We start from the raw sequence: 25,029 nt of genomic DNA, 5'->3' as shown, positions 1-25,029 counted from the left end.
CTTACTGTTTTTTATATGAAAGGGTCATATAAATTGCTAAGAAACACAAAGATTTCAAAAGATAAATACGTAAAAGCAATCTCATAAGAGGAGATGTCATCCATTTTAATTCTCAATTTAGACATACTCTGAAAGATTTCAAAAGATAAATAGATAAAAGCAATCTCATGAGAGGAACTATCTCCATTTTAATTCTCAATTTAGACACTCTCCTGTAAATAAAAAGCAATAAACAGAATCACCTGTACTTAACTTGATTATTTTTTATACTATTATAGGTGGGCAGGGGACTATTATAGGTGGGCAGGGGAGGGAAATAACATCTCTTGAAACAGTGAAAAATACAATTTTCTTCCATTTGCCAACATGATTTACATATATTTAGAGTGTTTTGGAATAGTATTTTGAGACTCACTTTTTGTTTTCCAGAGGTTTTAAAAAGTTTCTTACCTTTTAATTCTAAGACTCCAGGGGACACTGCTTAACTAAGTAGTAGTCCCAACAATGCATGAGCTATGCTGTGTTTGACTGTATATGTTAAGCTAAAGAACTAAGTAAAGAGCATTATTGTTTTGTTTTGTTTTTAAACTTGGATGTTCTTCCACTGTGTTGAAGAGTTTGAGTTTCAATATGTGGGCTCAATAAAATGTGTATTGCCTTAGAGCAGCATAAATAGAAATTAAGGGGGGATATAGGCTTTGGTGTCAGATAGACCTGGAATTGAATGTCAGTTCTGCTGCTTTTCAGCTGTATGTCTCCTATCAAGTTAAAATACCTCTAAAAACCTGAGTTTCCTCATCTGTAGAATGAGATAACAGTAGTAATTATTTTATAGGATTAAATGAGACCATGCATATTAAATGTTTAGGTAAGTGCCTAGCTTGTGGAAAAATTAATAATGGACAGCTGCTATTATTATTAATATATTTTTTCCCTCATCAAATTTTTACTTTATTTCTAATGTTTTAAGTGATTATATATATAAAGTGATTTTATACATTACATAAATTGTATATATTATATATATTTTTTGTTTTTAACTTGATAATATACTTTTTTCAGAGTTTAACTTCTAGTAACTGTTACATAAAATCAAACAAAATCTCTTATATGGAAACAGTTTCGCAGAGCAGATTAGAATCAGCCTATTATGCATTTGTTTGCTAGACTACTTTCTAGTTCGGCTTTTTAGTCTAGTAAGTTTCTTAGTTTTTCTGTAGAACCTGTTTATAAAATGGGAATAAAAATATTTTCTTCAGTTGTTTGGAGGGTTATGTGAGCTTACGTTTTTAAAACCTGATTTGAGGAGAGTTTTTTTTAAAATTTAGTTTTTATTGGGTATAAGATAAGCTCAAGGATGTATTATACAATATACAATGTAGCCAATATTTTGTAATAACTGTAAATGGAAAGTAAATTGTATAAAAATTTTTAAAAACTAAAAAAATTTAGTTTTGAGAGTGTATCATCATCATCTGTGCCATTGTAAACACTTATGCAATTCAAGACACTATTCTAAGCACTTTTTCAAACTAACTTAATCCCTGTAGCAACCTGATGAGGTAGTTATGTACAGTAACTATACAAACTGCAGCACAGAGATGGCCAAGTAACTCACCCATAGTCATACACTAGTAAGTGACACAGTCAGGATCTAAACTTAAGTGTTGTAGCTTCAAAATCTGTGTATTTAAATTAACCACCAATACTACACTTCAACCCCGTGTGTCCATCTAGCCATCTACTACTTTGGGTTTTATTTGGGGAGTTAGGGAACCAAAAATGGATAAATGATCTGGAGTGGTTTATAGTAGTCCTGAAGAATAGAGACAGCATAGTTGAGGCCAGTGGTTAGTCATCCTCTTCACAGTTTTAGAAACGCTATTGTCTCTTGCTTCTCTTCTCTAAATCTTATAAGTTCCTCCCATGAGTTTTTCTATAGTATCTCAACTTCCTTGTATTATGTGACAGCATCTTAACCTCAGACTGCCTCTTTTCCCATAGTGCTTCATCTTAGAACAGGTCAGATGCCCCCATAATCTTTCAGAGTTTCCACATAGTGTTGTTTCCAACATCCTTCCTGTTGATGGTGGGAGTCAGGCTTCAGCAATGTTTACAGTCTTATATTAAATGACTCTTTATGCCTCAAAGGTCATTTAGGTCATTTATTGTTTGATTAATGAATTTTCCATTTCTTTCATCCTTTGCATCTTTATAAATTCCATTCTATATTAAAATATTCCTTCATATTGGTTACACAGGCCAATGGATGGACTTATCCATTGAAGGGGTCATCTTGATGGCTTTTTCTTTCATGTCTTGTAACTTACAGTGCAATTAATGAAGGAAACTCTGTCAGGGATAAATCAGAAATAATTTGTGTTAAGCTTTAGAATATGTTCATGTGTTTATTTTTAAGTATGAGTTTGGTAGATCTTGAAACTGCAAATCATATTTAATTTCATAATGAAAATAATTTCAACAAACATTTCATCATTATGTATACTACTTTGAGAGCAGAGATTTTTTTCTCCTTATTCTTTCTATCTTTCCACCTTATTGAGACCAGCCTTATTGAGGTTAGTGGTCTTTTAAAAAGAAAAGTTACTGTACTAAAATTCAGTATATTTAATTATCAACTATTAAAGATGAAGATATTATCTTCTTCACTGAAAAAAATCACTCCAAAACAACTATCAAAATTCAGACGTCCCACTCCCTCCCCAAGGCCAATATTTTTACCATCTGTTATGAATTAGTGCTAGGTGGGAAGCAAGAAGAGAATAATTAGTTGAAGTTAGCAATTTCTAACTTCAACACAACTTGCCTTTTCAAAAATCCTGCTTCTTGGGAACTATACTCAATATGTTACAATAACCTATAAGAGAAAAAAATCTGATAAATAACATATATATGATATATATATACACACATATATATTATATATACAACTGAATCACTGCTGTACACCTGAAACTAGCATAGCATTGTAAGTCAATTATACTTCAATAAAATAAAGCTTCTTGCAGGAGAAACCTGCAAGTAAGGGGATATAAACATTTACTCAGTTACATCAAAGAGAATAAAAGAGGTTTGAATTACTTACAGATGTGAAAGATTCCCCTCAACATTTGTTTTTTTCTTTTTGCTAGTAAGTTTTGAGTGTTAGTTTTCTGGAGAATAAACTTTAACTGCTTTTTTCCCCTTAAGCTTCTATAGATTTAGAAAGTTATTTCTAACAATATATCTTGGTCTAAGTTCAGTTTTTGAACTTGACAAAGTGTGTTAGTTATCCTAACATTTTTGATTCCCTTTGATCTTCTCAAAACGTTGCATGTGTAATTTGATATCAATATGTATGTATTCTGTAACAGTACATGTGTAACCTTTAGCTGTTCAACTTTGTGTCTTTTATGTATCCATTAGCTTACATTATAATTGCATGAGCATTTACTAATAAGATTAATTAGCAACGTTATTCTATAAATTCTGGACAGTGAAAACCACTCCCTGTTGGCCACACTTCTAAGACTGGCACCTGAATTCAAAGAATCACAGAATTGTTAAGAAATCTGCCTGATTCAAAGAGCCCTGTGCATTGTTCTTATCGGACTCAAAGCTGTCTGATTTTGTGATAATGTAAATAAAAAGCTTTTTTTTTCTTTTTAAGAAAAATGATATAAAATGCCTGGTGATAAAGAGTACTTATCTCTTTCAGAAAACTCTTCTGAAAAATTGTTGTCATCCATCTGTCCATTTAAGTATTAAATTTTGTCAGGCTCCAGGACCGTTTTAGATACTGGGATGCAGCAGAGGAAAAAGAAAAAAGAAGAAAAACAACAACAACAAGAAACTCTACTCATACAGCCTGCATTCTTGTAATAGATGGTGATAAATAAGTAAAATACATTACAAATTAGGTGATACATTCTATGGAGAAAAATAAAGCCGGGAAAGGGAATGGGAAGTGGGGAAACAACTTGAAATAGAGTGGTCAGGGTCTTTACTGAGAAGATGATGTTTTAAAAGTTCTCAATGAGATGAGGAAACAAAACATACACCCATGGCCAGAGCATTCTGGATTGGTGAGATTTAGAAGGTAAGAAAGTTAATAAGAAGAAATTACTGTGAATAAATCCTAGGTCTTATCTAATAACTTACAGTGAAAAAATCAGAAGGGAGAAATTTTTTATTAAATATAAAAAGAAAAATTACATTCTGCTTTTAAAATAACCTAATCCTGGGAAAGCCTACAGTTTATTCTCTTTTTTTGTAAATGGCACCATCATTTGAGCTTATTTATTCTTACGACTTAATAACTCCAATAGCCAGTCTATATCAAGTCCAGTATATTCTACCTTGTATCCCTCATGTCTTTCCCTTCTTCCTAATTCTCAGCAACACTACTTTAGCTTGGGTTCTGTCATTTTTCTCCTGGATTATTGTAATATCTTATTAATTAATCTTTTGTGGTTTACCCCTAAATGAATTTTTCTAACATAAAATTAACTTGCCATTTTTCTACAGTTTTTCAGTGGCTTTTCTTAGATTTCAGGATTAATCGTGTTGCTTACTTTTTTTGAGTTTTATTTTACAAATCTTAAGAATGGATTTAATATCCACTTCATGAAGATGTCATTAGGTTGTTTTTGTTTGTTTGTTTGTTTGTTTTTTGCGGTACGCGGCCCTCTCAGTGTTGTGGCCTCTCCTGTTGCGGGGCACAGGCTCCGGACACACAGGCTCAGCAGCCATGGCTCACGGGCCCAGCTGCTCCGCGGCATGTGGGATCTTCCCGGACTGGGGCACGAACCCGTGTCCCCTGCATAGGTAGGCGGACTCTCAACCACTGCGCCACCAGGGAAGCCCTGTCATTAGGTTTAAATCAACACCTTAAATTACTCTGTAGAGTACCTAAAATAATGCTTTACTGTTGCCCAGGATTTTGTTATGCGTTCTCTTGTATTCTACATGCTCTTACTGGCTTTAATTATCCAGTATATATGGATGAGGTTCAGACGTTTCTGTAATATAGTACCACTTTCTTAAGCTTCTGGCCCACCTTTCTGGAACAAATCTATTTAGGTGTCTCTAGGCAGCCTCAAACTCATCATGTGTAAACCTAACTCATTTCCTCTCTACCAAGCCAAACATGTTATTGCTTTTCTAAAATTTATTGCCATTACCATGATCTTTTATACAGTGTGTGATGTTGAAAACCTTGGAATCTTTATTTCTTCATTTCTCTTCTTTGTTTGGTAATCAGATTGTATTGATTGATTACAACTCTCTAGTGCCTCTAAAATTTGCTAGTATGTATTTTACTCTCACTTGTCATATTAAGGGCATTCATGGCCTCTCCTTGCCTATTGAAAAGCTTGTTTACTAACTCATTCTTGTCCTCTAGTCTCTTTCTCCTCCATACTGAAATCCATTCTTTGCACTGATAACCAGATTTATTCTTCAAAGCAGAAACTTGATGATGTGATTCTTGTCTCAGAAACTTTTTTTTAAAGTCTGGATTTACTTTGTTCTAAATAATTAACACCTGGATCTAAAGATACAAAAAAGCTAGCATTATACATCAGTACTTCCTGGAATATTATTTCAGAAAGATCATATCAGTAAATTTTTTTATTTCTAATTTTTTTATTGTGGTAAAATACACAATGTAACATTTATCATCATAATGTTTTAAAGTATAGTTATATAGTTGGCCCTTTAACAACACAGGTTTGAACTGTGCAGGTCCACTTATACATGGATTTTTTTCAGTAAATATGTGCTGCAGGATTCTTGGTTGGTTGAATCCAAGGATACAGAGCCACATATATGGAGGGCCAACTGTAAAGTTATGCACAGATTTTCAAGTGCATGGAGGTCTGCATCCCTAACCCACAGGTTGTTCAAGGTTTAACTGTACTTCATATAAGTGAAACCATATGGTATTTATCTTTTGTGACTGACTTATTTCACTTAGCATAATGTCCTCAAGTTTCATTCATTTTGTAGCATATGTTAGACTTTCCTTCCTTTTAAAGGTTGAATAATATTCCACTGTATGTATATACCACATTCTATTGTGAATAATGCTGCTATGAACATGGGTATTCAAATGTCTCTTTGAGACCCTGATTTCAGTTCCTTTGGGTATATACCCCAAAGTAGAATTGCTGTATGTTACGGTAATTCTCTTTTTAATTTTTTTGAGGAACTGCCATACTATTATCCTCAGGGACTGTACCATATTCTGTACTTAGTGCACAAGGACTCTAATTTCTCTACATTTTTGCCAACACTTATTGTTATATATGTATTTTTATAGTAACTTGTAGGTGTGAGGTGGTATCTCACTTTAGTTTTGATTTGTATTTCCCTAATGATTAGTGATGTTAGGTACTCTTCTAATGTGCTTATTGGCCGATTGTGTATCATTGGAGAAATGTCTGTTTTGAGTCCTCTGCCCCTTTTTGAATCAGGTTGTTTTGGTTTTTTGCTGTTGAGTTTTAGGAGTTCTGTATATATTCAGGGTATTAATTCCTTATCTCATAAACTTCTGTTGCTCTCCAGTCCCCACAAAATAAAGTCCAAGAGATCTGACTTGGCATTTAGAACTTACTTTTCCCCTATCTCTAGCACACTGAACCCACACTTCCTATGTATTTTAATTCTGTTCATTTGCTATTTGCTTTACTTAGTATGCCTTCACCGCTATCTTTTTTTATGTAAGAAAGCTATCTCACTTGGTTTTCAAGCTCAGGTCAAATGTTTATAAAGCTTGACCTCAACTCTCCTATCTTCCCTTGTACCCAAGAAATAGCTGATCCCTCATGTATAATCCCATGGCACTTAAAAAAATTTACACTGGTAGTCCATGAATTTATTCTTATAAAAACAAACAAGTACTATGTTGAGGTATGTTCCTGCTGTGCCTGCTTTCTGGAGAGTTTTTATTATAAATGGATGTTGAATTTTATCAAAAGCTTTTTCTGTATCTATTGACATGATCTGTGGTTTTTATTCTTCAGTTCATTAATGTGGTGTATCACATTGATTGATTTGTGGATATTGAAAAATCCTTGCATCTGTGGAATAAATCCCACTTGATCATGTTGTATGATCCTTTTAATGTATTGTTGGATTTGGTTTGCTAGTATTTTGTTGAGGATTTTTGCATCTGTGTTCATCAATGATATTGGCCTGTAATTTTCCTTTCGTGTGATGTCTTTGTCTGGTTTTGGTATCAGGGCGATGGTGGCCTCATAGAGTGCGTTTGGAAGTGTTCCTTCCTCTGCAATTTTTTGGAATAGTTTCAGAAGGATAGGTGTTAACTCTTCTCTAAATGTTTGGTAGAATTCACCTGTGAAGCCATCTGGTCCTGGAATTTCATTTTTGGGGAGTTTTTAAATTACTGATTCAGTTTCAGTACTGGTGATTGGTCTGTTCATATTTTCTATTTCTTCTTGATTCAGTCTTGAGTGATTACACCTTTCTAAGAATTTGGCCATTTTTTCTAGGTTGTCCATTTTATTGGCATATAGTTGTTTGTAGTAGTCTCTTATTATCCTTTGTATTTCTGTGGTGTTGGTTGTAACTTCTCCTTTTTCATTCCTGATTTTATTGATTTGGGACCTATATTACAAACCAACAGCTAATATCATCCTCACCAGTGAAAAAGCTGAAAGCATTTCCTCTAAGACCAGGAACAAGACAAGGGTGCCCACAATTGCCACTTTTATTCAACATAGTATTGGAAGTCCTAGCCACGTCAATCAGAGAGGAAAAAGAAATAAAAGGAATGCAAATTGGAAAAGAAGTAGAGCTGTCACTGTTGGCAGGTGATATGATGCTATACGTAGAAAATCCTAAAGATGCCACCAGAAGACTACCAGAGCTCATCAGTGAGTTTGGTAAGGTTGCAGGACAGAAAAGTAATATACAGAAATCTGTTGCATTTCTATACGCTAACAATGAACTATCAGAGAAATTAAGGAAACAATCTGATTTACTGTCACATCAAAATGAACAAAATACCTAGAAATAAACCTACCTAAGGAGGCAAAAGACCTGTAGTCAGAAAACTGTAAGATACTGATGAAAGAAATCGAAGATGACTCAGATGGAAAGATATACCATGTTCCTGGATTGGAATAATCAATATTGTTAAAATGACCATACTACCCAAGGCAATCTACAGATTCAGTTCAATCCCTATCAGAATACCAATGGCATTTTCCACAAAAGCAGAACAAATAATTTTAAAATTTGTATGGAAACGCAGAAGACTCCAAATAGCTAAAACAATCTAGAGAAGGAAGAACAAAGCTGGAAGAATCCCATTCCCTGTCTTCAGACTATACTACAAAGCTACAGTAATCAAAACAGTATGGTACTGGCACAAAAACAGACACATAGATCAATGGAACAGGATAGAGAGCCCAGAAATAAATCCACACACTTATACTCAATTAACCTGACAAAGGAGGCAAGAATATACAATGGAGAAAAGACATTCTCTTCAGTAAGTGGTGCTGGGTAAGCTGGACAGCTGCATGTTAAAGAATGAAATTAGAACATTCTCCAACACCATATATAAAAATAAACTCAAAATGGATCAAAGACCTAAATGTAAGACTGTATACTATAAAAGTCCTAGAGGAAAACGTAGGCAGAACACTCTGACATAAATCACAGCAATATTTTTTTGGATCCGTTTTCTAAAGCAAAGGAAACAAAAGCAAAAATAAACAAATGGGACCTAATTAAACCTAAAAGCTTCTGCACAGCAAGGTGCAGGAGTAAAGACGTAGACGTAAAGAATGGACTTGAGGACATGGGGAGGGAGAAGGGTAAGCTGGGACGAAGTGAGAGAGTGACATGGACATATATATACTACCAAATGTAAAATAGATAGCTAGTGGGAAGCAGCCACATAGCACAGGGAGATCAGCTCAGTACTTTGTGACCACCTAGACGGGTGGGATAGGGAGGGTGGGAGGGAGATGCAAGAGGGAGGAGATATGGGGATATATGTTTATGTATATCTGATTCACTTTGTTATAAAGCAGAAACTAACACACCGTTGTAAAGCAATTATACTCCAATAAGGATGTTAAAAAAAATAAAAGCTTTCTGCACAGCAAGGGAAACCATTGACAAAACAAAAAGACAACCTACTGAATGGGAGAAAATATTTGCAAGCAATATGACTGATAAGGGATTAATATTCAACATACATTAACAGCTCATATAACTCAACATCAATAAAACAAACAACCCAATTAAAAAATGGGCAGAAGATCTGAATAGACATTTTTCTGAAGAGGAAATGCAGATGGTCAATGGGCACATGTAAAGAGGCTCAACATTGCTAATTATCAGGGAAATGCAAATCAGAACCACAATGAGATATCACCTCACGCCTGTCAGAATGGCCATCCTAAAAAAGAACATGAATAACAAGTCTTGTCAAAGATGTGGAGAAAAGGGAAGTCTCGTGCACTGTTGGTGTGACTGTAAATCAGTGGAGTCACTGTGGAAAACCATATTTTTAGTCAAAAGACTAAAAATAGAACTACCATATGACTTAGCAATTCTACTCCTGGGTATATGTCAAAAAAACCCTAAAAACACTAATTTGAACAGATACATGCACCCCAGTATTCCTAGCAGCATTATTTGCAATTGTCAAGATATGGAAGCAATCTAAGTGTCTATCAACAGATGAATGGATAAAGAAGAAGTGGTGTATATATATATACAATGGAATACTACTCAGCCATAAAAAGGAATGAAATTTTGCCATTTGCAGCACCACGGATGGACTTGGAGGGCATTATGCTAAGTGAAATAAGCCAGACAGAGAAAGACAAATACTGTATATCACTTCTATGTGGAATCTAAAAAATATAACAAACGAGTGAATATAACAAAAGAGAAGTAGACTCACAGATACAGAGAACAAGCCAGTGGTTACCATTGAGGGGAGAGGCAATACAGGGGTGAGAGAGTAGTAGATACAAACTATTGAGTGTAAGATAGGCTGCAAGGATGTATTGTACAACACAGGGGATGTATCCAATATTTTGTAACAACTGTAAATAGAGTGTAACCTTTAAAAATTGTATTAAAAAGCACACAGATAATGAGAGACATACAAAAAGTAAAAAGTGAAATTGGGAACCTTGTCTGCTTTTTCAGATTCCAGTCTCATTTCACTCTCCAGTTAGCTTTATATCTTTTGAGTAAATAAATACCTAAGAGTTGAGTTGCTGGGGCATATCACATGTCTAGTGATTTTAGGTTGGATCATGGGCATTGTATTAGATATCAAATGTCTGATTTTCATTCTTTTGCTTTAAAGAATGTTGAGTTTTGTTTTGGATGGCAGTTAAGTTGGAGAGCTTCTTGATCCTTTTGAAGCTTGTTTATGTATTTTTAGGGTAGGTTCAACCTTTACTGTAGACTAGCTTAGCGCTTCTGAGCTCTCTGCTATTGTCCTGAGTCTTTAATGAGGTCTCTTTTATGTGGTCAGAACTGGAATGTCTCTCAGCCCTATATGAACGGTACAGCTGAAAACTCTGGTAGTTATTCTTTGGCTGACCTTGTGGGGTTTCACCATATATATGCATAGCTTAGTATTCAGCAAGACTTAAGGGGAATCCCTTAAGCTCTAGGTTTCTAGAGCTCTTTCTCTGTATCTCTCACCTGTCTTGTACTCTGTTCCACAAATAGCTGCTTCTGCTTCCCTGAACTTTAATCTTTTTCTCCTCAGCTTAACAAGACTGCCATATTATGCTTGTGTCTTCCCACCATACATGGTAGTCTAGAAAGTGATTTCTATCGGAAAACCTTGTTTGTCTCCCTTCACTCAGGATTATAGTGCTGTTCTGCCTGTTATGCAGTGTCTGAATATGGTTGTTTTATATATTTTGACCAGTTATTTTTTTTATTGTTTCTGGAGGGCTAATTTGGCACCAGTTTGCTGTTAGTATAATAATAACGTGACTGATGACCACCTATGTGTCCATCAGTCAGCTTGAACAATTTTCAGTCTTTTTTCACTGAGTATGTTTTAGCACATTCAAGATATCATCATTTTATTTCATGCCCAAGTACTTTCATTATTGATATTCTGGTAACAATTAGGTTAACTGAAAATGATGAAACAGGAGGTATGGAGTTTGATGAAAGAAACCATCCTGAGCCTTTCCAGAACTATGGTTGGAGAACCAAAGCCTTTTGGTCCAGAATTCACCTAGGATTGCCAGAACTTCCTGGATCAAGCCTAATACATTCCAGAATCATTTTAAAATTTGATAACCTGAGTTGTAAGAGAGTAGATCTTGAAAGTTCTTATCACAAGGGGAAAAAAATTGTAACTGTGAGGTGTTGGATGTTAACTAATCTTATTGTGGTAATCATTTTACAGTGTATACATATTGCAAATCATTTTGTTGTGCACCTTAAACTCATACAGTGTTCTATGTCAATTACACCTCAAGAAACTGGAAAAAAAATGTGAAAATCTGGAATGAGATTTTTTTCCATCATCATCAAACACTTATTGTATGCTTTGCTATCATTTGTAAGGCACTAGCTATTCTGTTGCTGAAAAGGTATAAGATGCTAATGAAGAGAGACATATTTAAAATTAATGGCAATATGCAATGGCAAATGCCAAGTGAATGAACATCCCTAAAGGTGTTAGTAGCATTTCAGGGGAAAATTCTTGAGTTGTCAGGGAAAGGTTTGTAGATAAGGAGATTTGAGCTATACTTGGAAGGAAAGATAGGCCTTAGGGTAAGTAATGTTGCTAGGAAAAACACTGTATAGTTAGCTGTACTTCTGAAATTCCTATCCGATGTCCCTGGGTTGTTTGCTGCCCACCCCACCCCCAGCACCACCAAATCCATCAGGTTATCTGCTATGTTACTGTTTTCTTTAGCTGGCACTTAAAGTATTTGAGATGTCCTGCACACTAGACTTTGTTGAAATCAATGCCTGTTGAATTTAATTGCATAGTGACAGTTTTCTGTATCATCTTGTTTAGCCCTCCAAAGCATACTTGACATATATATTAAAGGCAGTTTTTTCTCTCTCTTTTTTTTTTTTTTTTGCGGTACGCGGGCCTCTCACTGTTGTGGCCTCTCCCATTGCGGAGCCCAGGCTCCGGACGCGCAGGCTCGGCGCCCATGGCTCACGGGCCTAGCCGCTCCGCGACATGTGGGATCTTCCCAGACGGGCGCGAACCTGTGTCCCCTGCATCGGCAGGCGGACTTTCAACCACTGCGCCACCAGGGAAGCCCATTTTTTTCTCTTTTAAGACTTCTTTGTAATTTTTATGATACGTTTTTGAGTACTGTAGTTTGCTTTTTATTTTTATCAATTTAGTGGGAAACTGCTCCCTCCTCAAGGCTATGGGAAGTTTGACTAGTAGTTGACCTACCCCTCATTTCATTTTTCATTGCCCTTTGGGGGCTGTTCATTGACATGAATGCATTGCATTCATTAGAATGGAAAGCTAGGAAACTTTATTTAAAAAATAAATTTATTTTTATTTTTGGCTGTGTTGGGTCTTCATTGCTGTGCGTGGCTTTCTCTACTTAACGGCGAGCGGGGGCTACTACTCTTTGTTGCAGTGCACGGGCTTCTCATTGTGGTGTCTTCTCTTGTTGCAGAGCATGGGCTCTAGGCGCGTGGGCTTCAGTAGTTGTGGCATGCGGGCTCAGTAGTCATGGCTCTCGGGCTCTAGAGCGCAGGCTCAGTAATTGTGGCGCACAGGCTTAGTTGCTCTGCGGCATACGGGATCTTCCCAGACCAGGGCTTGAGCCCGTTCTCCCTCTGTTGGCAGGTGGATTTTTAACCACTGGCACCACCAGGGAAGCCTGGAAACTGCTTTTAATTCATGAAAAATACATCAGTAAAGCAAAACTCTTAAACTGGCTTAATTTCATTTTCCCTACTTTCTTACGATATTGGACTTAATATTACTACCTCTGATAAATATACAGCAGTTTAGAGATGTGGAGAAGAGAATTTGAAGAGCATTTGAAATTAGAGCCACGTGGGTTTCAGTCTGGGCTCTACATTTTATAGGCAATAACTTTGGAAAAGCTGCTTGTTCAGTTACTTTCTGTGTTTTTGTGCATCTATAAAATGAGAACAATGAGTTAGTACGTTCTTAGTAAGTTGCAGTTGTTGTTGTCTAGGTTGCCTTTTGAATTATTAAACATAATCTGCTTCCACTGGATATTTAAGACAATTTGTGTGTGTTCAGGAAAGAAGGAAATTCAAGTTCACTAAATATATGGATTCTCTTATAACCCATTTGTTTCTCTAAGGTCAGTAGTAATGTCCCCCCTTTCATTTCTGATTTTAGTGAGTTGAGTCTTCCTTTCTTTTTTCCTTAGGTTTTTCAATTTTGTTGTTGTTTTCAAAGAACTACCTTTGCTTTGCTTGATTTTCTCTATTGTTTTCCCATTCTCTGTTTTTTGTTCATATCTGCTCCAGTCTTCATTATATCCTTCCTTCTGCTAGTTTTGAGTTAAGTTTGCTCTTTTTCTAGATCCTTTTAAGGTGGAAAGTTAGGTTATGGATTTGAGATTTTTCTTCTTTTTTGGTGCAAGCATTTTAGCTGTAAATTTTCCTCTGATCACTGCATTCACTGCCTCCTATGGTGTTGTGTTTTCATTTTCATTAGTCTCAAAGTATTTTCTAATTTTCCTTTTGGTCTTTTCTTTGACCTATTGGCTGTCTCAGAGGTGTTGTTTAATTTCCACATATTTGTGAATTTTCTAGTTTTCCTTCTGTGATTGCTATCTAGTTTCATTGTGGTCAGAGAAGATAATTTCAATCTTTTTAAATTTATTGAGGCATTTTGGTGGCCTAACATGTTCTATCCTAGAGAATGTTTCATGTACATTTGCGAAGGAATGGGTATTCTGCTGTTACTGGGTAGAGTTTGGTATACATCTTAGGTCTGAGTGGTTTGTAATGTTCAGATTCTCTGTTTCCTTACTAATCTTCTGTGTAGTTGTTCTATGCATTATTGAAAGTGCGGTATTGTCCATTCGTTACTTTAGAACTATTGTCTAGTCGTTACTTTAGAACTTTTTCTCCCTTCAGTTGCTTCAGTATTTGCTTCATGTGTTTTGGGGCTCTGTTGTTACATGTGTTATCTGTTTATAATTGTTATATCTTCTTGCTGGATTGACACTTTCATCAATATATAATGTCCTTTATCTCTTTTAACAATTTTTGATTTAAAGTATTTTGTCAAATATTACTGTAACCACTAAGCTCTTAGTTATACAATTTGCATGGAGTATCATTTTTCATCCTTTCACTTTCAACTTATTTGTTTCTTTTGATCTAAATTGAGTTTCTTATAGAAAACTTAGAAATGGAATCATATGGTTTTTTAATCTATTCTGACAATGTGTCTTTTAATTGAAGTGTTTAATCTATTTACATTTAAAATAATTGCTGATAAGGAAGAACTTCTGCCATTTTGCTATTTGTTCTCTGTGTGTCCTATCTTTTTTGTTCCTCAGTTCCTTCATTACTGTCTTCTTTTGTGTTTAATTTTGATTCCTTTTTCATTTCCTTTTCTCTGTATATTTCAGGTTTCTTTAGTGGTTATCTTGGGATTACGTAGTATCTTACACTTACAACAACCTAGATTGAATTAATAACAACTTGGTTTCAGTAACGAAACTATATTCCTCTACATCTTCATCCTTCCCCTTTTATGTTCTTATTGTCACACATTACATCATTATACATTGTGTGCCCATAATGTAGATTTAGAATTATCTTTTCATTCATTAGTCTTTAAAATCATATAGTTAAAAAGGTGGATTTCCAAATCAAAAATACAATATTGCTGGCTTTATATTCACCTATGTAGTTACCTTTACTGATGTTCTTTATTTTTTTCATATGGCTCTGGATTACTGTATAGTGATCTCTCATTTCAGCCTGAAGGACTCCCTTTAGTGTTTCTTGTAGTTCAGATCTGCTTGTGACAAAATCCCTCAACTTTTGTTTATCTGAAAATCTCTTAATTTCTCCTTTATTTTTGAAGGATAGTTTTTCTAGTTAAAGAATTCTTAGTTAGCTTTGTTTTGTCTTCCAGCATTTGCATTGTCATCCCACTGCCCCTGTCCTCCATGGTTTCTGATGAGAAACTGGCTGCTAATGTTATTGAGGATCCCTTGTATATGATGCGTCACTTCTCTTGTTGCTTTCGAGGTTCTCTTTGTCTTTCAGTAGTTTGAATACGATGTATCTTGTATGGATCTTTTTGAATTTATCCTTCTTGGGAGTTTGCTAAGCTTCTTGGATGGTTAGATTGATGTTTCTGTTAGATTTGGGACATTTTCAACCATTATTTCTTCAAATATTCTTCCTGCCTCTTCCTCTTGCCTTGCCTTTGGGACTCCCATTATATTTATGTTGGTATGTATGGTGGTATCCCACAGTCTCTTAAGCTGTGTTCATTTTTCTTCATTGTTTTTTCTTCCTGCTCCTCAGACTACATAGTTAATAAAATCACTCATGAATAATAATCACAAACTATTAATTTGTTGGGTTTTACTGGACCACAGTCTAACAACTCTCAGTTATTTGATGTGGTATACAGTTGACCCTTGAACAACATGGGTTTGAACTGTGCAGCTCTGCTTATGCACGTTTTTTTTTTTTAGTAAATGCAAATAGTACAACATGATGCACGGTTGGTAGAATCTGAACGCAGAACCACAGATAAAGAGGACTGACTGTGGGACTTGAGCATCAGCGGATTTTGGTATGCATGGTGGGTCCTGAAAACAGTCCCCTGCACACACCAAGGGACAGCTGTACTGTGTAAGTCAGCATAGGCTAAGTCCCTGCGGTAGATAAAAGCAGAGCATTGTGTACCAAGTGTTGGCTCTTTAAAGTCTCTGCCCAGAGATGACCCAAGTCACTTCCCCTTGTGTTTTATAGGCCAAAGTAAGTCACATGGCCATACCTAATTTTAAGTGGTGAGGAAAGCACAGTTCTCTCTGTACCCCAGAATGAAGAATATATTATGTTTCAATAGCTTGAATGACAACCAGGTATGCATACAATGTGATTGTATGTGTCTGTTTCTGAGAAGTCTCTGTTAAGACCGGGAACTATAATTCTCAATATGCTTTTATCATATCCCTTCAGAAAAGATTATGATAAAATTGTCTGAAAAGACATTTCTACTGCCACTGCTAGTAGATGCCTTTGTGTACTCTTATTAACAGTCTCCTAATTAATTTACACACTACTCCCTCCCCACTCTATCACCAGTCCATTCTTTAGCATTCATTGTAATATTTCTTTGTGTACACAAAGGTTATTATTAGTCTCTTTAACTCTACTAGTTTTCAGTTTAACTCCTTCACCTTACTAGCTCTGTGACCATAAACAAAATTCTTAATAAACTGAAGCTTCAGTTTCTTTTCTGGAAAAACACAGATAATAACGCCTGACTCAAAGGATTGTAATCAATCAGTTGACATAATGTGTGCAGAACGTTTTGTACACTCATACTTGGTAACTGCTCAATTTATTGCTTTTTTTCCTCCTGGCATTCAGTTCTCTTCATAGTTTGGCTCTCCCTTCCAAAAATCTGATGCAATACTCTCAAATTACTGTTGAACTATAAGTAATAATATTTTTGATCAGAAAGTTAGATTTTTTTGTTAATGTAATTTTTAACAGTTTACTGCATTTTAGTATGTTTGGAGGAAGGGGTGGAAATTATACTGTGAAGTTTATCTCCTAATTTTATAATGGAAGTCATTGCGAAGTCAGGATTTACTTAAATTTGCTATAAAATTCTTATCATAATACTTTTAGCTCTAATAAATGGTAGTATTTATATAAAGGAAAATAGTTTCCAGTTTCAAGATGGGTAATGAGGTTTCCACCTTTTTCTTGAAAATCACCAACAGAACAAGAAGTTGAAATACTGTTTTCATCTTTAATGAGAGCTGGAGGTATCTCTAACCCATGACCTAAAAATTGGATGAGAAAAAATAAATGACTTAGGAAGAATATCAAACCTGAGAGCCTAACATTACATATATGATATTGATGAAAAGCAAAACCCTAGAACCCTAGAATGTTTGATCTGCAAAACCCTAGAATGGCTCAGGTACTAGTACCACAGAATATAGGAATGAACCAGGGGCCATAAATGGGGATTGTTTGAAAAATCTGAATAAGGAATAGGATTTCTATGTTCTCACCTCACAGGAGACAGGATGTCTGATTAAACCAGAGGGATTCCAGACACAGAGTAGGGCAAGGATGAGATGCTAAACTAAAGATGGGGATTAAGTGAAAGTTGTTGTACTGAACAGTAGGATGTCAAGCTTTCTTCCCCTGCTTGGCTCCAGACTTCTGGCTTCTGTACTTGATTGAGGGATTCTTCCTAGGGAAATTAAATCACTCCCGATGAATGACCCAACAGCCTCTCATATTGGAAGACCTCAAACAAAAATGCCTACCCTGAGGTCCACCAGTTGACAACCCAACTTGAACACATAGAACTTATAATTAGTTTTTTCTCATTAACCTCTTGAACATGAAGAAAGATGTTATCCATCTTAGGAAAGTTTCTAACGTAAAATAGAGACACACAACAGAAAAAAGGAAACTCAGAGGAAATAGGCAATATAGGGAACAAAAACACTTTGGTGAAATGAAAATTAACCACCTTAGACAGGTATTGCCTAATTAAAAAAAAAATTGATGCTATAAGAAAAAAGGGGAGGTGGGTGTGAGAAAGTTCCTGGAATGAAAAGTATGATAGCAGAAATTAAAAATTCAATAAAAGCATTAAAAAAAACATTTGACAGACCCTCCCAGGATATAGAACAGTGGCAGAAGAAATGTCTTCAGACAACTTTATCATAGTCTTTTTTGAAGGGACATTCATTCAAGTGTCATAATAAAATAGAGACATTTCAGACTTGAGAGTTCTAAGTTTACTTCTCATGCACCTTTCCAGAAAGCCCCAAGAATATGTGAACCGAGGAAGATACAGGATCTATAAAATAAAGAGTTCAACATAGGAAAGAAGCAAAGAAATCATAAGGATGATGACAAAGTAAATATCATGTTGATAGTTGTGCATTAGACTTAGTAGGGCAATGGGCATAAAGAGGGATGCCTCCAAGGGCGGGGGTGAAATGGAAATCATAAGCTATATAGCAGGTTTGACCACATAGAAGATTATATTGAGAATTGTTTTGTCAGACCTATTAAGGAGTATGAGATGACTTAGGTATAAGTTTAAAGAAAACCAAGCAGGGCTTCCCTGGTGGCGCAGTGGTTGAGAGTCCGCCTGCCGATGCAGGGGACGTGGGTTCGTGCCCCGGTCTGGGAAGATCCCACATGCCGCGGAGTGGCTAGGCCTGTGAGCCATGGCCGCTGAGCCTGCGCGTCCGGAGCCTGTGCTCCGCAACGGGAGAGGCCACAACAGTGAGAGGCCTGTGTACTGCAAAAAAAAAAAAAAAAGAAGAAGAAGAAAACCAAGCAAATGAAAGCATGTGGAAAATTACCAAGTTATTTAAGGAAAGATTACTGAACACTACTTGACCCAGAAGTGAAAAATATTTATGTAATCATCATAATGAAAACAGTTTGGTATAATTATGTTAGGAGGATGGGAAAAAATGGGTAAATGAGAATAAAAAGCTAATGTCTAAAATTAATGATGTTAAAGCAGTGTAAACACATGGTTTAAAAAATACGCAGGTAAATAGAAGAAGATAACAGCTCAAAGAATTCAAGCTGGTTGCCTCCTCACTGAAAGAAGACTACTTCAGTAGTTATTTTTGTTTGTCATAAGCCTTCTAGCACTGTTTGACTATTTATGTGTATGTATTACTTTGAATAATAACTTTAAAACTAGATGTACATGGAGAACATCTCAGAAAATTCATCACAGTGTCTTGTGTGGTTAGCAATTCAGATATGACTCCTGTAAACTAATAACTCATGATGTCCTTTTAAGGGCTGTCATATCAAACATACTAATTGAACATGAACATGTCTGGTTAAAAATTAGCCAATTTAGCCATTCAGGCACGTAGAAGGAATCAAATATTCCAGGTCATGGCAGTAGCAGAGCAGGATAGTAATAAAGCACCACCAGGTTTCTGTATGGAAAGTAATCTAAAACTAATAAGCATCTAAATAATTTTCTGAGCATCCAGATAATTTTCACAAAGCTAGGAACCTTAACTTGTTAGATTCTTTGCACTTAGTTTTAATAGTATTGACAAATTGGTTTCTAGGATTGTAGGTGATGAGAAGGAAAGATGATGTAGGCAGGCTAATTGTTGCCTAAAGTAAGTGATAGCTGATAGTAAGAGAAGAGACAGATAGCTGTTAAATTCTAGCACAGGCATTGAGAAAGAATGGTCCAATGCCATATGGATATAAAGATTCCAAAACAGCTTTATAGTCCTTTTGAGGGCTTGTATGTGACAGCTCAATTATGTTGGCATTGACCTAGCCACTCTAGTGCAGCCATTTAGTGCCAAGGAGTTTTCGAATTTACCCATTTTGCCACTTAATGTAAAACATCTCCTAATTGCATCCCTGAATCTAACCTTAAGTCTGATACATACCTAAAGGATAGGAATCAAGAATGAGGTGTGGAGCAAGGGAAGATGAAGTGACGATTTGATCGCTTCGGACATGCACTGTATAATAGAATGGTATATAAGTTTCGTAGTTGCTCAACTCAGAAAGGGCTGTCAGTCATTTTAAATGCCTGTTGGTTCCCTTGAGAATTAACTTCTATCTTTACTGTTTTTTTCCCTAAGATTCTTTGCTCCTCTCTCTCTTCTCCCTCCATTCCCATTCCCCCCAATATAAGTTACACTGGTCAGACACATTTATTTCTAATTGATAAATAGATATGTCTGCTATAGTGGAATTTAAGTATGTTTTTCATTTGAGAATCTAAAGGATGAACACCTGATTTTTACGTTTGATTGTGTTACTTTATTTGATTGGCTATTAGTCACAGAGTGGAGGAGAATTCAGTATCTTTCTCTTTAATCCTGTGTATTTGCTTTTTTTTTTTTAGAGGAAGTCCACAAGTGAAGGGGACACCCCATTTTAAGGAAGAACAGTGTGCTCCAGCATTAAATTTAGAGATGAGGAAAATATTGGATTTGCAAGCACCCATCATGAGGTACAGTACTTTGGTTAAATTTAGCATTTTGTGATGACAATATACGGTGTAGTTTGTTAATCGCATGAGCAGTAAGAAAGTTGATTTTATTTCTTTTCATTGAGGATCATTTTTTTTAGTCCTAAAAATTCTTGATTAGCCCTTATAAAAATGTAAAATTTTACAAATGGTACATTATTATACTTAAATTACTGTAATAAAGCCCACAATTTGGGTATACCAACTGTAATTTTATTTAGAAATTTATATTTTTTGATAAGATCTAGAATTGTTTGAATGGTATAACATAGTACATGTTACTTAAAAAGATACTCATATGCATTTGTAAAAACTTTGAGGGCACTTTCTCTTTTCTTTTCTTTTTTTTTTGCGGTACGCGGGCCTCTCACTGTTGTGGCCTCCCCCATTGCGGAGCACAGGCTCCGGACGCGCAGGCTCAGCGGCCATGGCTCATGGGCCTAGCCGCTCCGCCCCATGTGGGATCTTCCCGGACCGGGCACGAACCCGTCCCTTGCATTGACAGGCTGACTCTCAACCACTGGGCCAACATAGAAGCCCGAGGGCACTTTTTCTTGAAAAAACTCCCCAAATACGTTGTTGGGTTAAGAAAAGTGAGGTATACTGTACATAAAAATGCTACTATTTTATTTTAAAGCGAGCTGGTGGTGGTAGTTTATGTGTTGTTCTGGAAGAATACGTAAGAAACTGGGCATGAGAACTGAGTGGCTAGGGGGGACAGTTTTGGAAAAAAGACTTTTTACTATGTAGTCTTATTAAGTGTTGACCTATACAATACGGATACAATACGTGAATATATTAAACTATATGAATGTAATACATATGTTTCTTAAATTCTTCTGATTCACAGTTCTAACTAAAGGCTTCCTTCATCATTTCTCTTGTTAGAATACAGTACAGATACTAGAACATGTTAAATAGAATTGTATACAAGTGGCTGGCTATTGCCTTGTTTAATCTATCTTTTTTTTACTTTAAGTCTCCTCAGAGAAAAAGAATGCCTTTTTGTTGTTGTTTTTATTTGTTTAAATGTGATCAGGGCTACAGGAGATTGAGTTCAGGTTACTCTTTATCTCAGATTTTATTTCAGAATAGAGATCCTTTTCAAGAGTGTAACTTGTGTAAGGAATTTTGAATGTCTGGGTTCCAAGCTGGATGGAACTGTACAAGCATGGCTTTCTATCTCCACCTGGTGGCAAAAACTGTGTGGTTCATGAATATAGGATAGAAAAAGAGCCTTAAAAAAAAGAATTCCTGCTGTCTTGTACAAGTTTAACTTGTCAGGTGCTAGTTTTTAATCTACTAATTTAGATGATTGGAAATCTCTCATTTTCTCTCAGAACTTCAGTAAAATGATCGCATTTCAGAGCAGTGTTATTATTAGCACCTGTAACATGTACCTCCTGGAAATTTGATTGGAGAATTCCTATATACTTTTGAATTGAGTGAGGGGGCATGAAACTTGGCTTTTAAACCAACTGTTTTCCCTCCTACTACCAAAAATTAGTCAAATAAAGTTAGGGACAATGATTATGCTGTTGCTTATAGGCATAAGATTGCAAGAGTCTGCCATCTTTTAATTTTTGATTGAAGAAAGAATTGGATTAATGTTAAGCATCTACACCTTGTTATTAATTGAGGGTAGAGAATATATAGAAAGTTTAAAAGTACTGGGACTTCCTGGTGGTGCAGTGGTTAAGAATTTGCCTCCCAATGCGGAGGATGCAGTTTGATCCCTGGTCAGGGAACTAGGTCCCACGTGCATGCCACAACTAGGAGTTCTCATGCCACAACTAAGGAGCCCGCTGGCTGCAACTAAGACCTGGCACAACCAAAAATTAATTAATTAATTAATTAAAAATTTTTTAAAAAGAACTGATATAATTTATAATTAAAACTCTTAGTCTATTTCTAACTAATACTAATAAATACTACAGTTTATTATCTTCCTTCTTCCCAGGCACTTAGAAAGACCCATGTAGTATATATAGTATTTAATGTTAATTAGGTATTAAACATATTTACATATTTGAGAATCGGTAATTGTGAATTATTCATTTTATATTAAGAATATTTGATTAATCAGATTCCAAAATCCTATTATTCTCCTCCCCAAATCCTATTATTCTACTTCTAAGATCCTAAATTAAACAACAGCAATAACAAACACCTGTGGTATACCACATAGCTGTTAATAAAGCCCATAGAAGTCAGTGATTGTAGAGGGCATAACTATGCCATAACTAGAGGCATAGTTATGCCTCTCTAAGGGCATAACTTAGAGTATCTTTATGTGTATTTTGTGTGTACTTACACGTAGGGGTGATTTTCAATAAAAGTCAGTACAACATATGAAGACATAGGATATAAATTATTGGTACAGGGTCCTAACATCCCCCAGGTGGCAAGAATTAATCCTTTAGTTCTTAAGTCTTTGTGAGAATGGGAATCCGTGGGGAGAGACCCTTGGGTGACTTGAAACAAGGCCTATTTACTAAACTTCATGGAAATATTCAGTACTTTAACATCTGATATCAGCCTTTAATTGAAAGTTTGTTTACTTTCAATTAAACGGGGAGAATCTATCCTTTTTATAGATTGTTTATCATTTTTGTCACAGTTATTTGTTAATTCCAACATCAGAATTGTTTATGAGTCTGTTTACATTGATGGATTTTTCTCGACTCTGGGTCACATTTTCCTGTTTATTCAGACATCTGGTCATTTTTAATCACAGTACTGTGGATGATGATGATGTAGAGATTCTGAATTCTGTTAACTTTGTCAGAGAAGTGTTGAGTTTTGCCTAGAAGGCAATTAAATTACTGGAGGGTAACCTTGATCTTGTTCCTAATCGTCATATGCAGTGATTCTTCCAGGGAGATACAAGCTGGGGAGAGAGAGAATGTGGTTTGAAAAAACCGAGGCTGACTCCTGCTGAATGAAAACCACTGGTAAACCAGTGACTCCTCCACTAAATTGCCTATCTTATATCAGGTCTAAAACAAAGTTTTTATATTCTAGCCACCACATGCTACACATAAATTTTACCACTAAAATATAAATTTGAAATAAAAGAATATAATTTTAAAAGGTGAACTTTCATTAAACTGGGAATTGTAGTTGACTGCAAATGCTCTGAAGTTCAAGAGATGGAGCTCAGTAAGGGGACATGTTATTCTTATCTTTTTTAATATTTTTATAGTTGGGAAGAAAGTACAGTAAATTCTTCATCATCTGAAATATATGGTGGAATAAGTCATTGAACTTAACTTTCCAAAGAATTAAAAGTTAAAGAAAACATTAAAAACGTTCTTTTCACCACTATGGATTAAAATATTTCTGAAATAGACTCTTAACTTCTAAAGTATGAAAGGAAATTTAACAGTACATAATAGAGTATATAAATAGACATTACATTTTTCATTCTTTCTTATACTTAAATTTTCTTTTTTTACAGCATTTGATACTCTTTTGAGTACTCTTTCTTAAGTCCATCTTATTCCCTTGGCTTTCTTGATACCAGTTTCCACTGGTTCTCTTTCCTTCTCTCTGCCATTATCTTTGTAGCCTCACTTTTGGATTCCCCTTCCCTCTTGACCTTCCTCCCACAAACATTTGGTGCCATATGTAACTAACATTGCCCTAGGGACTTGGCATTATAGGAGTAAACAAGTCAGGCATTTATTGCCGTGCAGTTGTAATTGTTAAATCTCTTTGCAAGTATCAATAAGTGCTGAGATCATACTACATAATTACTTTTCACTACTTAGTCAGCTGAGAGGTCTTCTGCAGGGATAAACTGTATTTTATTCACCTCTGAATCTCCAGCCCAGCATAGTGCCTGTCACAGAGCTCAGGCTTAATTAAATGTTTTTTGAATGGATGCACAATGTGAGATTCTTTGATACCCTAGAAATACTGTGGTCTAGAACTATGCTCTCCACTACAGTAGCCATTAGTCAAATGAAGTGATTTAAATGTAAATTACAGATAAAATAAACAGAATTAAAAATTTAGGTCTTCTGTCACACTAGCCATGTTACAAGTGTATAATCACCACATGTGGCTAATGGCTACTGTGTTGGATAGTACAGATACAGAACATTTCCATTACTGGTGAAAATTCTGTTGGATAGGGTTAGAGGATTGTTACCTCTACACTCCGTGTCTCCGGATTGTCATTCTGTCATTAGTTCTTTTCATGGTTTCTCTGTCTCTTTCCTTTCTTGTCAGCTGTCACTTATCCTTCCATCTTCTAATTTGCTGTTTCAGTACGTCTAGTTTTTAAACATAATTCATCAGGTTTGTGGCTACAGCAACGCGTGGTCTTTCATTTTTTTCAGAATTTCTGATTCTAGATTGAATTATACATTGATAAAGCTGATATATAGCTAAATTGTAGATAAATGGCAGTTTTGTTAAGTGGTTTTATGATCTTTGCATGAATATTCTCCAGAGCAGTTATACTCATATTCATTGCTTACCCAATATGCTTTTCTTAAAAGGAAATTGATTCTAAATTGCTTACTTCTCTACAGTTTGCAGTCTGTGCTGGAAGATCTCCTGGTTGCTACTTCTGATGGACTTCTTCATCTTATTCACTGGGAAGGAATGACAAATGGGAGGAAAGCTATTAATCTTTGTACAGTACCCTTTTCAGTAGATCTCCAGTCATCTAGAGGTAGTTACACTTTTTTCATGAGACAGAACCAGATGTTTAATATTTTATATAAACTAGTTAGATATTTCTTATGGATGAACATTGGTTTATCTACTTT

At 35.6% G+C, this 25,029-nt stretch overlaps 1 protein-coding gene across 6 annotated transcripts in view; it reads left to right on the top strand.

The window, feature by feature from the left end:
- Window positions 1–25,029, top strand: part of RIC1 (RIC1 homolog, RAB6A GEF complex partner 1) — a 138,931-nt gene that overhangs the window by 61,544 nt on the left and 52,358 nt on the right. For 4 of the 6 annotated variants that reach the window (XM_019934812.3, XM_019934813.3, XM_019934811.3 and 1 more), the window contains 2 exons: window positions 20,123–20,230; window positions 24,790–24,932. In XM_019934812.3, coding sequence (XP_019790371.2) covers window positions 20,123–20,230; window positions 24,790–24,932 — 251 coding nt within the window. Of the gene's footprint in view, window positions 1–4,025; window positions 4,100–15,736; window positions 15,868–20,122; window positions 20,231–24,789; window positions 24,933–25,029 lie in introns of those variants that run through there. The other 2 variants (XM_019934815.3, XM_073806132.1) reach the window with 2 other exon arrangements.

The sequence above is a fragment of the Tursiops truncatus genome, chromosome 6 (assembly GCF_011762595.2).
Source record: "Tursiops truncatus isolate mTurTru1 chromosome 6, mTurTru1.mat.Y, whole genome shotgun sequence".
NCBI lineage: Eukaryota > Metazoa > Chordata > Mammalia > Artiodactyla > Delphinidae > Tursiops > Tursiops truncatus.
Note: the sequence above shows the minus strand (reverse complement) of the source record. Positions and strands in the feature narration are given on the sequence as shown.